The 16166-nt window shown below is 36.4% G+C and overlaps 1 protein-coding gene across 2 annotated transcripts in view; it reads left to right on the top strand.

The window, feature by feature from the left end:
- Positions 1–16166, top strand: part of ANTXR2 (ANTXR cell adhesion molecule 2) — a 153923-nt gene that overhangs the window by 72511 nt on the left and 65246 nt on the right. For both annotated transcript variants that reach the window (XM_037051028.1, XM_037051027.1), the window contains exons 13-14: positions 11552–11596; positions 13061–13153. In XM_037051028.1, the coding sequence (XP_036906923.1) occupies positions 11552–11596; positions 13061–13153 (138 nt within the window). The remainder of the gene's footprint in view (positions 1–11551; positions 11597–13060; positions 13154–16166) is intronic.

Genomic DNA, 16166 nt, shown 5'->3' with positions numbered 1-16166 from the left:
TGGGTTTCTTCAGATATATTCTCAGAAGTGGGATTGCTGGATCAAAAGGCAGATCCATTTTTCATTTTCTGAGGTATTTCCACTCTGCTTCCCACAGTGGCTGCAGCAATCTGCATTCCCACCAACAGTGCATAACGGTTCCCCTTTTCCACACCCTCACCAGCAGTTGTTGTTTGTTGACTTATTGATGATTGTCATTATGACAGGTGCGAGATGATATCTCACTGTGGGTTTAATTTGCATTTCTCTGACAATTAGATGAGTGACATTGAACATCTTTTTATATGTCTAGTGGCCATCTGTATATCCTCTTGGAGAACTGTCTATTCAGGTCCTTTGCCCATTTTTTTCTTTGATGTTAAGTTTTATAAGTTCTTTATAAATTTTAGATATTAAGCCCTTATTAGATATTGGTGAATGTGTTCTCCCTTTGGTGTTTTTTAAAAATTTTATTGATGATTTCCTTTGCTGTACAAAAAACATTTTAGTTTGATGTAGTCCCATTGGTTTATTTTTTCTTTTGCTTCCCTTCCCTGGGGAGATATATCTGATAAAAAATTTCTATGAGCAATGTGTGAGATTTTGCTGCCTATGGTTTCTTCTGGAATTTTTATGGTTTCTCGTTTAACATTTAAGTCTTTATTCCATTTGGAATGTATTCTTGTGTGTGGTGTCAAAAGGTGGCCTAGTTTCATCTTTCATCAAAATCACATGTATCTATGTGATTTTCCCAACACCATTTGTTGAATAAACTATATTTAACCCCTTGTATGTGCTTGGTTCCTCTGTCAAATATTAATTGGTTATAAGGGTGTGGGTTTATTTCTGGGTTCTCTATTCTGTTCTGTTGATATATGGGTCTGTTTTTATGCCAGTCCCATGCTATTTTGATTAATATGGCCTTGTAATATAGTTTGATATTACTGCGTGATTCCTCCAACTTAGTTCTTTTTTTTTCAGGATTGCTGTTGCTATGTGGAGCCTTTTGTGGTTCCATATACATTTTTCAAATATTTGTTCTAGTTCTGTGAAATCTGTCATTGGAATCTTGATAGGAATTGCATTGAATCCATAGTTTGCTTTGGTTAGTATGGACATTTTAATGATGCTAATTCTTCCTATCCATGAACATGGTATGTGCTTGTACTTATTTGTATCTTCTTCAGTTTCTTTCTCCAGGGTCTTATAATTTTCCAAGAACAGGTCTTTTACATCCTTGGTTAGGTTTATTCCTAGGTATTTTATTCTTTTTGAAGCAACGATGAATGAGATTGTTTTCTCTATTTCCCTTTCTGTTAGTTTGTTATTGGCATATAAAATGCAGCTGATTTCTGGATATTAATTTTGTGTCCTGTTACTTTGCTGAATTAATTTATCAGTTCTGGTAGTTTGTTGATGGAATCTTTGGGGTTTTTTATGTATGGTATCATGTCATCTGCAAATAAAGACAGTTTAACTTCTTCCTTTCCAATTGGATGCTTTTTATTTCTTCTTCTTGTCTGATTGCTGTGGCTAGGATTGTTGAATAAGAGAGGTGAAAGCAGACATCCCTATTTTGTTCCTGATCTTAAGGTAAACACTTGTAGTTTTTGCCCACTGAATAGGTTGCTGGCAGTGGGTTTGTCATGTATGGCCTTTATTAGGTTTATGGATGTTCCTTCTATTTCCACTTTGCTAAGAGTTTTTATCAAAAATGGGTGCTGGATTTTATCAAATACCTTTTCTGCATCTATCAATATGATCAAGTGGTTTTTTACCTTCATTTTGTTTATGTGGTGAATCACATTTATTGATTTGCATATGTTTTATCAACCTTGCATACCCAGAATAAATCCTACTTGATCATGGTATATGACCTTTTTAAAGCATTATTGTATTTGGATTGCTAATATTTTGTTGAAGATTTTAATGTCTGCGTTCATCAATGATAAAGGCCTATAATTTTTTTCTTTGTAGTGTCTTTAACTGGTTTTGAAATTAGGATAATCCTGGCCTCATAAAATAAGTTTGGGAGCCTTCCCACCTCTTGAATTTTATGAAAGAGTTTGAGAAGGACAGGTGTTAGTTCTTCTTGGAATGTTTGGTGAGATTCACCTATGAAGCCATCTGGTCCAGGGCTTTTGTTTGTTGGGAGTTTTTTTATTACCGCTTCAATTTTATTAGGTGTATTCTGTCTGTTCAGATTCTCTGATTCTTCCTGATTTAGTTTTCGAAGATTGTATATTTGTAGGACTTTATCCATTTCATCCAAGTTGTCCAGTCTGTTGACATATATAGTTGTTCATAATATTTTCTTACCATCCTTTGTATTTCTTTGGTGTCAGTTGTTATTTCTCCTCTTTCATTTCTGATTTTATTTATTTGCATCCTTCTCTTTTTTCTTGCTGAGTCTGGTTCAAGTTTTGTCGATCCTGTTTATCTTTTCAAAGATTCATTGGATCTGAATGAATGGCTCTTTGATTCATTGATCTGTTAATATAATCAAGCTGTAATCAGCAGCCAGGCTTAAGCTCCACAGGTTGATTCCTGTGGGCAGAGTAATTCCTATGGGCAGGGCTGCTGCTTCCCCTCAGGCAGATGCCACTTGGAGGGGAGTGCTCTGCCTGAGCTAGATGGCTTCTGGAGTGTGGGGAGTGACCCAGCACAGGGATTCTGGCTTATTCAGTTCTCTCCCCAGAGTCACCAACCCCAGACTCTCCTCAAGCTCCTCTAGTCCACTCTGTCCTCTCTCTGCTGGAGCCCAGGGAAAGTGGCTGCAAACAAAATCTTGTGTATTGCCCTTTACAAGGGTCTCCATGTGTCCAGCCTTCTCTCCCTAGCAGCCAGAAACACTGCTGCTTTTCACAGCTGGATGTTACCTGGGTCCCTTTCTGGCTCTGGTACTGTAGGCTGGGGAGCCCAGACTGAGGTTTAGACCCCACACTTCTCAGGGTAACACCCCATCAACTGAAATATTCCTCTGGAATTTCAGCTGCCACCTGTGAGATCCCAGCCAGCCCTCTCATGCCACCTCTGCACTGCCTACTAGTTTTGTCGTGCTGAAGTGGTTTCCTCTGTCTGTCCTTCCTTATAAGGCTTCTCTCCAGCTAGTGTTCAGTTGGTTATTCTGGATGATTTCTCTACAATTCGGTTGTAATTCCACATCGGTTCTGGGAAGAGGTTAGTGTAGCTTCCACGTGCTCCTCTGCTGCCTTGGATCCTCTAAGGATCTTGAGATAAGGAGGTAATTGGGGATGACTTAGGTGGGCTCTGAGTGCAATCACAGGTGTCCTAGTAAGAGTTAGAGGGCAGGAGATCACACTATGGAAGGGGAGAAAGCAGTGGGACCCCAGAGGCAGAGTTTGGAGTGATAGAGGTATTAGCCAGGGAATGCTGAGGGTTACCAGACACTGGAAGAGGCAAAGAACAGACACACCTCTGCTGCCCATGACAAACAGAAATCTAAACCAATGCTATTTGAAGAGCTTCATCTAGTTATGATCATAATGAAAGAGTCCTCATGCAAAACTGAAATTTTTAGATGCTACCGATAGTGAATTATGGAGTGTGTTGAGTTTGCAAACTATTCCATAAGGGGAGAAGTTCTCGTTTTTGTGTGAAGTCATTTCTCACCATCTGTTAAGAGTCTGCACCCTGCTTATTGACTAGCCTCACAACCCTCTTTCACAACTGCTTTTCTTTAACAAAGACATTGACTGCATCCTTTCTTTCCCCTTAAATTAAAAAAAATTGGACAGGAAAGATTAAAAATGAATTTATGCATTGAATCATGAGTGAGATATCAGAAAATATGGATGTTTTCATCATTTTTAACTCAGAAGGTATGTTGCGTTTATAGCAGATTTGTTGTACTATCAGGATGGCAGAAATGACAGTCCTGTAGTTGCATCATTGGAAATAACCAGACACTCCACAGAATTACAGATGTAAGGCTAATGAGGTGGCAAGCAAAGGCTTTCTGGAGTGCTGTCAATTAGAGTGTGTTGTACAGCTGCAAATAAATATCTGAATATGCTGGAAATGATAAATGTTTACTTTGCTCCAGTGTCCTTGGCCAAAGTTCTCCATCCTCAAGGGAATACTGCAAGCTCATTTTCCTTAGTGCATGTAAGACATTACATAAAAATCTCATAAATCTTAATTTAAAAAACCATTTAAAAAGTTATCTATTTAAAGCCCAATTTGCTTATGAGTAAGTTGAGCTTTCATGACGAGTACATATCTGACTGGAGCTCTATGAAATGATTTTCTTAGCCAGCAACAGCTGTGCTGGTTTTTTCTAACTAGTAATAATGCTTCTACATTCACTTGTTTTTTTTTTTTTTATTGTTGAGGAGGGCTCTTGGTGCCTTTATTGAGTTACTTTGAGAGCAGCCTAATTTTTTTTAGAATACACAATAAAAAGAAGTAATTTAAATTGTAATATGCCTTCCTCACACCATTAATTAAAATGATTTATGTTTGGTTGCCTCCTTGAAATAGTGTGTGATGTTAGTACTTACTGCTTCCACGGTGGGTGATGTTTTCCAACAGAGTGTCATTTGCACACTCGTCCTGGTCTTAGTGTATTTGACTTAACCTCTGGCAGAGTAAACTCTTGCACTGTTCTTTCCAGCCCCCATTTGGCATTTTAAATATTTATTTTCCAGACTTCCCACCAGTTATTTGTGCAGAGTAAGAATCTTTGACCATTGTTGAGTCTGTCAAGGAGGAAAGGAAAAGGAGGATAAGGTAATCCAGACCGTATCTTGGTCTGGATGTTGAAAGCATCTAGGTTTGTGAGATTCAGAAAAGGACATCCCAAACACCAGGGTAAGAGACTTTGTGTTCATGTGTTTCAAAGAAGAGGAACTATGCTTGCTCTCTGATCTTATCAAAAAGAGAAGGGAGAATGAAAGGAAGACCCGCTGATATTTTAAACAAATTTTTGTAACCAGTAAGAATGATTTCTCTATTGTCGGTGGGCTCCTAGGCACTCAGATGACATTGCTGACAAACTGGACATTTGCTTTTGTCGCTGGCAGGAATCAGGTCTGAAATAGTCGTTGATCTACAGTTGTTGTACTGTATGGTTTTTTTCCCTTCTAATTCAATGCAGTTCACTGTTGACAGTTCTTTTCACTCTTTTCTGAATATCAGAACATATGATTGCAGCAAGCTGGCTGCAGGCTCCAGTGCTGACATTTTCTAGCGCAAAGAATGCCCACATCACTCGAACATTTGAAAAGTGTTAATGAGCAGATCAAAAGGACTGTTGCCTGAAGCAGCTAACTTTTTTTTTCCCTAAGAAATCGGCTCTCCTCCAAACTGAAATCTTCGTTCTAGCAGCTAAGTAGATGAGATGTAATCCTCCCTGGTGATGATAATAACAAATGAAAAAAAATTGGAGAAGAATCAAACTCTGCATATGGTTCATAAAGTGGTGAAAGTGTTTTCCAGAATCTCCAATACAGAGCTGAAGGATGCTAAGTGGAAAAATCCTGGCAACTGGGCAATATTATGCCTTTTAAAATCTGCAAATTCTCATAAAATATGGTGCATATGAATACATCTTTTTCTGAAATGAATGTGTTCTTACAGTATTTAATACAAGAATGGGATTCTCATGACTGTTTTTTTAAAATGTATTTGGACTAACAGTAAGGTTTTATTTTATCCTGTAGTAGTTTTAATGAAATAACAGGGATATCAGTTAGACAGAGATAGTTGCCACTTTTGGCTTTTGGGCTGAATGGCTTCAGATTATTTCCCACCCCACCCCCCACCCACTTTGTTACTTATAAGGCCATGTGGTAGAATGAAGAGAGGGAGCATTTGGAGATGTCACAGACACACACACATACACACTCAAAAGCCATTTTATTTTTCATTCCATCATCTCTAGGTTAGTGATGTTGGGTATGTGAATTGACAAGTCAGATCTCAATAAAATGGGGATGATAACCTCTATTTCACACAGTTACCATAAATATTAAACTATTTCTATCTGTATATATACCTACCTATTTATTTATACATTTATCCATCTATTCATCTATGTATCTTAGCCAGTAACAATTTCTCAAAAAATCTTAAACCTTTTCTTCTGTACTCTTTCCCTTTGCAGTCCAAATCTTATTTTAAAAGAATGTCATATGGCAGAAGATGGTGAATTTAGAGTTTGGAGGTAGTGAGGGGCCAGTGGCGCAATGGATAGAGTTTGGAGGTAGATGGACCTGAGCCCTGGGTTTGAATCCTAATTCTAATGTATTGTCTTTGTATATCCACGAGCAAGTTATTGAAGTAAGAGTCTCCCTCTCTTTGTATTTAAAATGGAGAGATGCATAATAACTGCACAGGGTTATGAAAATAAGAGAAACATAGTGTATGGTGTGTGGCAGAACCAATAAAGAGTAGTTATGAGCCATAACTCTGGTCAGTTTCTGAAGGCGCTGTTATTTGTTGTGGTTGTGTCTCTTCATTTACCAGATAAATATTTGATTTAAGTAGAGTTTTAAGGCCTTTGTTTCCATTGTTAACAATGTATACATCTGTCAGGATTTCAAAATCAATTTAAATTTATAATGTTGCACATAGTCATTTGTAAAATTAATTACATGTTATTGGAAAACAAACTCCAATATTTTTTTCTGGAATAAGGTGAGTACAGATGCATTTAGACGTACGGCCTACTTAATTATGGAAAGGCACAGAAGCAAAAAAGTCCTGGTAGAAATAATATGATTCATAGGTTTTTAAAAACATTCTATTAGCATTTTCATACTGGCAAAGACCTACAATTAATCACATTAATTTTGCAAATGAAGAAATTTGGGTAGTCTTGTATCTTCCTGTCTGCCAATGAGTTCCTTAATTCTCTGACTTTATTGGTTGAAAGAGAAATTTGATGCTTTATCTTCTTTGGAACAAGCAAACTTTAGTTTCATGGAAGTCATCTCTGTTTATCACTTATATTTTTCCTTCCTCTTTTTCTTACAAATTTAGAAGTTGGCTGGGAGCCTTTGAGGAAGTTCTCAGCTATTTCCTTCAGCTTACTTTCATATTTTTTATTACCTGCTGTTTGCTGAGCACATTATTAGTCACTAGTAATGTTTACAAAGGAGGAGAGATGACTATTGCTCTTAAGAAACCTACAGTCTTAATAGATAATTGAAAAATTCCAAAATATAATGGTTCAACTGAGCAGCAGAATACAGTTTTAGAAGTTTTTAAGCTTCCATATAAAACAACAGTAATTTGATAGACCAGTGTGTGAAAGCTAGGTAGGACTCAACATGGAAATGGTCATATTATTTGGAGGAAACAAAGGGATCTTCAGTCTGCTTGGAGTAGAGGTCCTTGTAAAGGGATGTTTGTAAATGGGGGTTATTGAGAACTACACCACATCAAGGCCATCTGAATGATGAGAATAGAAGACCTGGCTCATGGAAGTGTACTGAAAAGGAGCTTTGGTGTTTCAGGCTGTGCCTTATGATACCGGATAATGGGTTTCCAGTAAAGTGAAAGAATGCAAAGATACCTCTCACTATCCTGTTTGTGAGTGTGTGAGCAGTAATCATATAAAGATTTTAAATTGAAATGTAGTTTGTCTGTATCAGTGCTAATACTGGATGGTATTCAGGGTAATGAGTATGACATAAAAGATGGTGGAGTCATAGAGTGGGATGGTCAGTGGTTCCCGGGAGGTCTATAGAACAACGCTAGGGATACTATTTATGTCCTTAGAAATTTATATGCCAGTGCAGAAGTATAGGTAATAGGTGGAGTAAATTTGAAATCCTCACAAGGAAATGAAATGAGTTTAGATATATTATACTCACATACTCACTGGAATGAAGGATATATTCTTGTCTTTTTCTAGTGAGAGAACCTTAGAAAACACATTATGGTAATTTGCAAAATTAACAGTGGGAGTGTGATCTGTGAAGTTGTCTGAATAACATTCAGTAATTCATTGGTTTCAGTTGTAGTTGTTGGAACCATTGATCCATTTTGACCAATGAAGTGATCAATTAAGTTTCTGTAAGAAAAATATTGACCTGGCTACATAGGTTAGACTAAGGGATAGATTTAGAGATAGAGAAACAACTAGATGTCTGATTTAAGTAAGGAGAGCATGTAGATATTTATACCAAAAATAAAAGCTTATGGTAATTAAAGACTATCAGTCAATGCTATTAATATGTTATTAATATTAATAACTTATTATTTAGGATTCATAAGCTGGGAGTGAGGAGTGGTGGGGTGCATCTGCTTGAGCACCATTCATTTACTTAAAATAGGTTGGCCATACTGATTATGTTAATAGCAGTTCTGGAAACCACACTTTGATACATTGATCAAGTAAATATGTACTAAAGAAACTGAATGAGATGAACAAGTAACTCAGAGCCATTGCATGGGAAATCGTTGCAATGTTTAGCTTCCAGACGAATAGGCTCAATAGATATATGGTTATCATCATAGTATTCAAAAATGGGAATTGCTCTCTTCTGGATGAAAAATTAGTTGTGTGTGTGTGTGTTTCCACATCTAAGGATTAGTACTGAAGAGTGGAAACCACAGAGAGGGATGCTTTGGCTTCTTTTGGGGGAAAAGCTTTCGAGTGATTTGAGTTTCTTGCCAGTGGAATGCCTTGTTTTGTGAGGTAGTGAATTTCCCGTTATTGCGGGAGTTCAAACATAGTTGGATTACAGCTTGGTGGGAATGTTTCACAATATCGAAGTTTTGGTTGAATGTGCATTGGAGAAGTTGAAAAATGTACTTTTTCCCCCTTCTCTCCCCTCCCCTCCCTTCCCTGCTTTTCCCCTCTCCTTTCTCTCTTCGACCCTTCCTTCCCCCTCTTTTCTATCTTTCCCACCTTCTTCATTTCTTCTCCTTTTAAGTTCCCCCTTTTCCTTACTTTCTTCTCCCTTACAAAATAGAAAATTTGCTAAGTACTGGGAATACAGTGAGGAGCAAAGAAGACAGAAAACCCATCCTTATGGAAGTTACAGTTTTTTTGGAGCTGTTACCAACTCTAATAAGTGCTAGGGAAGAACAAACATGCATCGGTGCATATGAAGGGAATCTGATATGCTTTGGGAAATTTGGAGGAGTTCATGGAAGGGAGGAAATACTTGACGGAATCTGTTGGATATGGTAAATGATTTGTTGAAGTCATTTTGAAGAAAGGAAGAAATTACAGATTATGTGAAAAATTTGAGGCTGCAACTAGAAGAAAAAGAGGAGTTGGCTTTTAAATGAAGACGTTTAAGTTGATTTTTACTCTGCTGAATGTAAAATGTTGACAGGTCCAGTTCTCATTGATTGATTTTGAACATTTAAGTTGATAATAATATGAATTGCTTCTTTTTATTCAGGAAATTCACCTGTAGCTTAATAGTCTTAACTTTCTTTTATTTTACTATGATATTTTAAATCGTAATCCTTTACTGGCATTTATTTCTGGGTTAACTGTAAAAGTTCACAATTTTTTATCTTTCAGAATTGCCAGAAAAAACTAGAATCTTATTAATAAAATAAAATTGAGTTAAACAAAATGGTTTCATAAAAATAATACACTTCTTGTAGAATTCAAAAATAATAGGAATCAGTTAGTTTGAGATGCAGTCATGCTAAATTACTGTCCAGTTATATCTGTGTGGTTATAATTACTGTCTGTGTATTCTTTCCCCAAGATTTACATCTGAACTAAAATTTGAATAATGAAAATATTACACATAAAAAATTAAGAGTCAGTTCTCTCCAAATTATAAATAACATAAATTTTTTAAAAAATACCTTTCATTAAGGAAAGTTTCAAACATACACACAGAGAAAGACTAAAATAATGAATTATGTATGTTTGTCTCCTTCACTCAGCTTCAATGATTATCAATTTCAGGCTAAGCCTAAATCCAAATTATTTTGGTGAAAGTGTCAACATTGTATCATTTAACCTGGAAAAACTTCAGCACATATTTTCAAAAGACGAGCAGTCTTTGAAAAAAAATCCAGAATAATTAATAGTAACATACCTAAATAGTAATAATTCTTTGACGATATTCACTTTCAAAGTTATTATTTTAAACTTTCAAAAATTTATTAATATAATCTGAACATTTGGCATTAGATGAAGTGAAGAGGTTTTTTTCCCAAAGTTTTTTTTTCTCTTGGTGAGAGACTTGGATGTGTACCTGAATAATCAGAAACCACTGGCACTTGGTCAATCATTTTCTAACATGATGGTATGAAAGTCTAGATATTCCAGCACTACCAAGTGCATTTAAATGAGATGTCAGGCTCCATTCTGCTCGCATAAGAATGAACTATGTAAAATTTCAAGAAAGAATATAATAAGTAATTATCCACAGGAAAAGGAATGTTGGCTAAAAAGTTGGTTTGTTTGTAAGTTAAAGGCTGGGGAAAGAGTATGTTAATTTTTCTATTATCTCTTCTAAAGCAAATTAAGTTTTATATTACCAATTTATGAAAAAGTCAATGAGTTATAAGAGGAAGATTTCACTCATCAATTCCCACTCTTTTTGGGGGGACATACTGCAATCTAGTGACATTTACATTTTGACATTAGAAGAATCAGTGAAATTTTGTGCAAGGTATTTGACAATTTTCAATCTAATGATATATCTCTACCATAAGATAAAATGAATGAATGTGAGTGAGGAGTCTTGTGAATTTAAGGTGTTTTTATCTAGTTTTGCCTAACAAATGACTCCACAACTTCATGCCTTCCAACAACAATTTAGTATCTTCATGCTTCTGTAGAGATGGGCTCCACTAGGAGAGTCTCACTCTGGTGTTGTCTCTCATGATTGCAGTCAGGTGGCAACTGGGCTAGAGTCAACTAAAAGTTTTAGGAGGCCTCTGTGTCTGAGAGAGATTCTTCCCTCACACATCTGGCACCTCAGCTGGGATGGCTCACATAGCTGGGGGCTGGCCAGCTGCCTCTCTCTGATCACCCAGCCATTCCGTAAGGTTATCCCGGGCTTCCTCGCAGCTTGACGGTCGCAGGGTAGACTTCTGACATGACAGTAGGCTTCCCTCAGAATGATTGTTTCAAGGGTTCAACGGAAGCAGAAACACTTCTTTCGACCTAGCCTCAGAAGTCACATGGTACCACTTCTACCTCGTGCTAGGTAGTCAAAACCTACTTACAGTCAAGCCCTGGCTGGTGTAGCTCAGTGGATTGAGTGCGGGCCTGCAAACCACATGATTGCGGTTCGATTCCCAGTCAGGGCACATGCCTGGGTTGCAGGTCAGTTCCCAGCAAAGGACTCACGAGAGGCAACCATACATTGATATTTCTCTCCTTCTCTCCTTCCCTTCCTCTCTAAAAATAAATACATAAAATCTTTAAAAAAAAACCCTACTTACAGTCAAGTTCAAATTGAAAGGGAGGAGCATTCATGTGGGTAGGCAAGGATCACTGGGGACATCATCGTGGGTACTAACATAGTATTATACTAATCTAATTATCTTTTACACAACCTTACTGTTTCCTCTCTATGCCACCAAAAGTTTTTACATTTGATTTTGTTTTTTTGGACAGGTTATCAAGGATCCTCCTCCGCCACCACCCTCTGCACCAAAAGAGGTAAGCGAGTGCCAGATAAGTGATATAGGTGTTTTTCTCTGTATGAAGGTATTGTCCCCAAGTTTGACCAATTACATTATTGTTGAATAACTGTGGCACCCATGTATGGACTTCTGAATTAATGAAAATCGATTGTTATTGTTTGTCCTCTTATGATTTCTTTTGTGTGTTAAAGGAATGAGTCCTTCACACATTGATACACATAGACTGGCTATCGAGATCCATAGTACAGAGATTTAATTGACTTCTTAGAGCAATATATCAATAGTTCTGATATCACTTATTTTGTTTACAAGACGTTGGAAAATCCAAAGTGGCAGTTTAAAGACGTTGTTACTTTCTTCACGAGGACTATTGCAGCAGCCCCTTATCCGCAGTTTCCCTTTCTGTAGTTGCAGTTACTAGTGGTCAGCTGTGGTCACCTGAGGCCTGAGCATATTAAATGGAAAATTTCACAGATAAACAATTTGTAAGTTTCAAACCGCATGCCATGCCGAATGGGGTGATGGAGTCGCAACCCCTCCCACTCTGTCCTGCCCCGGACATGCAGCACCACTTTGTCCAGAGCAGCCAAGCCATTTGCCCGCCTCTTACTAACTCAGTAGCCGTCTCAGTTATCAGCTCTGCTGCCACAGCATCTCAGCACATGTGTTTGGTTAACCCTTGTTTTAGTTAATGATGGCCCTGAAGTGCAAGAGTCGTGATGCTAGCAGTTTGGATGTGCTGAAAAGAATCCGTACAGGGCTTCCTTTGTGAAAAATTGGAAGTTCTCAACTTAATGAGAAAAAAAAATATGCTGAGGTTGCTAAGATCTACATTGAGAAGAAACCTCCTCATTATGAAATTTCCCAATGTATAAATTAAGCTGTATGATAGGTATGTATGTACAGAAAAGAATCCTATATCTAAGGTTTGGCACTATTCCCAGTTTCAGGCACCCACTGGGGTCTTGGGGGAAATGAAAGGGGACTACTGTACTTTCCTATAACTCTATTTATTAGCCAGAATTGCGTTTCAACATGAAATACGAAATGTACTGGTGGTGTACAGTTTCAAAACTTCTCCACTACCTAACAATTTAGTACTTCGCAGAATCCGAACTTATACATACTTTGCTGCTTTAAATGATTATTAAAATGCCATCTTGATTTTTATGTTTTATCTTTTTAAATATGAAGTGATGAATAGGAAAAAAATGATGTTCACAGAAACTTTTGGCAACCTAGTGAACAAGGGAGATTCCCTAAAATTGTAGAATGGAAGGAGCCCTCCTATTCTCTAGAACTCCACGGGAGATTTATGCATGTGATCATAAATACATCTGTGTCCCTCACATATAACTTGCACACATTTCTGCCATATGAATTGCATTAATCAGAAAAATGGTGAAATGTAAGCCAGTTCTAACTAAACAATATTTTAGTAATTTAATTTAACCAATTTTTAACATTTTTGTTGAAATAGGAGGAAGAAGATCCCCTGCCAAACAAGAAATGGCCAACGGTGGATGCTTCCTATTATGGAGGTCGAGGAGTTGGAGGAATTAAAAGAATGGAGGTTGGTATCTCTAAAAATAGAAGCTGCTAATTTGGAATATGTATTTCTAGAACATTTAAGCCATGGAAACTGTACTTTTTATAATTCACTATCACAATACATCCATTTTTTCTTAACACTGGGTCTTTTGGGGATTTTTTCCCCCTGTGGAATCATTTCAGCCATTTCAAAACTGTTCTAGAAGAACTGACTTCATTAGTCAAAGAATTGCATTGATAGGACATCTGAATTCTAAAGGGCAAAACAAAGTCAGGGTTTTGCTCACTATTTTGGAAAAAATGACTGCAGAGAACATCAACTTTGAAGAAACCAGCCACTTACATTTGCAACAATGCTCATCTTTGAAATGATCTACTAGTTACTGTTTGAGGAGAAAAATGTTAATAGCATGAGTATGACCTTGTCACAAACGTAGAGGAAGCACATTTAAGACTTTTTTACAGCTTTTAGTTACCACTTATGAACAGTGATAATTAATATTAAGTATTCTTTATAGAAAGTATTGAATTTTTTGACTGACTCAAATTGTGGAATAAAGTGAAACTTAATATTATAGCTTAAAAATCAAATGAGGTCTTCTTACCACCACATAAATATTTTTCCAAATGATTAGTTAATAATAAGCACTCATTGCCCACCCTGAGCCCTTAACAACTTTAGATAGGCCAGCATCTCACCTCAACGAGCAACTGAAGGAATTTTCTCATTGATATATTGACTTTATCTTTAAACACAGGTCTTGATATTTTTCTCATCATTAGTTTAATTTTGCTCCTGGATGAATTCTTTTGTGTTGTGCAGTCACGGCACACGTCTCCTACTGTCATACCTGCTTTGTCCCATTACCACCAGCAAAAGTCAGTTAGTGAACAACCTCAAAAATTTTCTGTTTTTATATACTTCAGTAAAATTCAAGTTCCCAATAAAAGTTTCCCCTTTTCAGAGTAAATTTCAGTATTTTTAAAAAAGAAGTGCAGGCCTACTTAACATTATTGTCATTTTCTAAATGGTTATTCAAGTCATGTAATCATGATTGTCACTTCCTTGAACACTTCAGATATTAAAATAATGCCCATTTTTTTCCCTCAGAGCTTGCCACTATTGCTGAAATATTCTGTGAGACAAGCACCTCATTGCCTATAAGCCACGGAAAAGGCAGGGGGTAGAAGCTATTAAGTGTGTGTTTGGGGAAGAGATGGCATCTGTGTTTGCATGTGGTTGGCTGGGAATATTGAGTAATATGAGGAGCGTAGCTGGGCTAACTCTTGTTTCTTGACACAGAAGGCAGGTCATCTTCTTTCAACTTGCCTCTGTTGTGTCATTCTAGGCTTGGAGGGGTGGGAAAGATTGGATTAGATATTCTGATGTATTTAAAAAATATACTTGTAAATAAAAGTGTTGCATATGAATATCTAAATATGATCTGTCACAATTTATTTTTAATTTAGCCTCATTCCAAAATACATGTGTAAAAAGATATATGCAAGGGGAAAAAAACGTTTTGACAGGATACACCATAAGATGTTAGAATAGTTGTCTCTGGATGGAGTGATTTTCAATTTGTGCTATATATTTCTCTATTTTCTCCTAACATATTGACATTGAGCATGCACTAATTATACAGGATAAGTCAAAAGTAGGTTTACAGTTGTGAGAGTGTGAAACAGTTATTCTTGTATTATTATTTGTTAGTTATTGTATTATTTTCCATACAAACAACTGTAAACCTATTTTTGCCCAACCCTGTATTCAGAATAATAAATTAAATTTTATTTTGAAATCCACACTTATAAAATACTACATACAAGATATGGATGTATCATTATGTGATATATTAGTATATTTTAAGTGAGTAAATCATGTTCTTGCTGAAAAGTCTAGAAATTATGCCAGATTTATGCTAGTTCAATATTCCAGTGTTCCAAAGACTGAGATCTCTTTCTAAAGAGAAGCGAAGCATAGGCATGATCTAAATGGCTCCTGAATTAAAGGGCATATTATTTTTTATGCTCAAGAAAGCCAAAGGCTCATGCATATTTTTTAATAACTTGCATTTCAAGTTTTAAGTGTTATTGACTCTTAATATGTGAAATTATATTGCCCGTTCTGCTCAGTTGAGAAAAATTTATGAAAAGGACTCACCCACTTTTAATAAATTGAGCTCCATTTTAGCCTTAGATAATTCTGGCTACATTTCATGGTGTATTCTATCAATGAGATCAAAATGGGAATGAGAATGATAAAATATGAGAAAGTAAATGAGGGCATTACAATGGGGAAACACAATACATAAAAATGCAGAATAAAAATTGAAATGAGAATTAAGCATCATTAAACTTTCTCAAACATGAGCTTATTTAAACTTGGAGAGGGAAAATAGGATACATAATCTGTTTTAAAATTATGTTTATTCTAACCTGAAGAGCATTTCCTTTTAAAAATACATTCAAGAGGTTAAAGTAAAAGGAATGATAGAAATTATGACTACATCTGAATTACAGAACAAATCTTCATAACTAATGTTATTTTAAGCTGCTATAGGGATTTCACCTAGAAAATTTTTCCTCCTATTTTAAATTAAATATTTAAACACTATGGTAATGGAAATTCGCAGAAAACTGGAACTGAGCTGATGTTAATAGCAGCTGTTAGCACAACTGATCCACAATACCTAATGACTTCAAGTGTGTGTTTCTGCCAATTCAGCGTGAAACTGTGTTTGTTTCTTTTCTCGATTCTGAAATTGCTCCTTTATGATATAACCTCCTAGTCATCCAAATATGCTCTGGGAATTATGAACTTTTATTATTTATCACGAAAGCCAAGTAGAGTTGGAAGAAGAATTTAGCTATCAAGCTTGTGTTTATTTTTCTTTTCACAGTAAAAACAGCCAGGTCTGTGAACTGTGGGAAGGCTTCCTTTAGTGATGTAATCTCAGTATTCCTTCGTCCTGTCTGACCGTCTCCGTGTGGTCAAACTAAAATACTGAATTCATGCCCATACTTGCACATAT

The sequence above is a fragment of the Sturnira hondurensis genome, unplaced genomic scaffold (genome assembly GCF_014824575.4).
Source record: "Sturnira hondurensis isolate 20B ecotype Veracruz unplaced genomic scaffold, ASM1482457v3 Scaffold0007036, whole genome shotgun sequence".
Lineage (NCBI taxonomy): Eukaryota > Metazoa > Chordata > Mammalia > Chiroptera > Phyllostomidae > Sturnira > Sturnira hondurensis.
The sequence above is the reverse complement of the archived record's forward strand: the minus strand, read 5'-3'. Positions and strand labels throughout refer to the sequence as shown.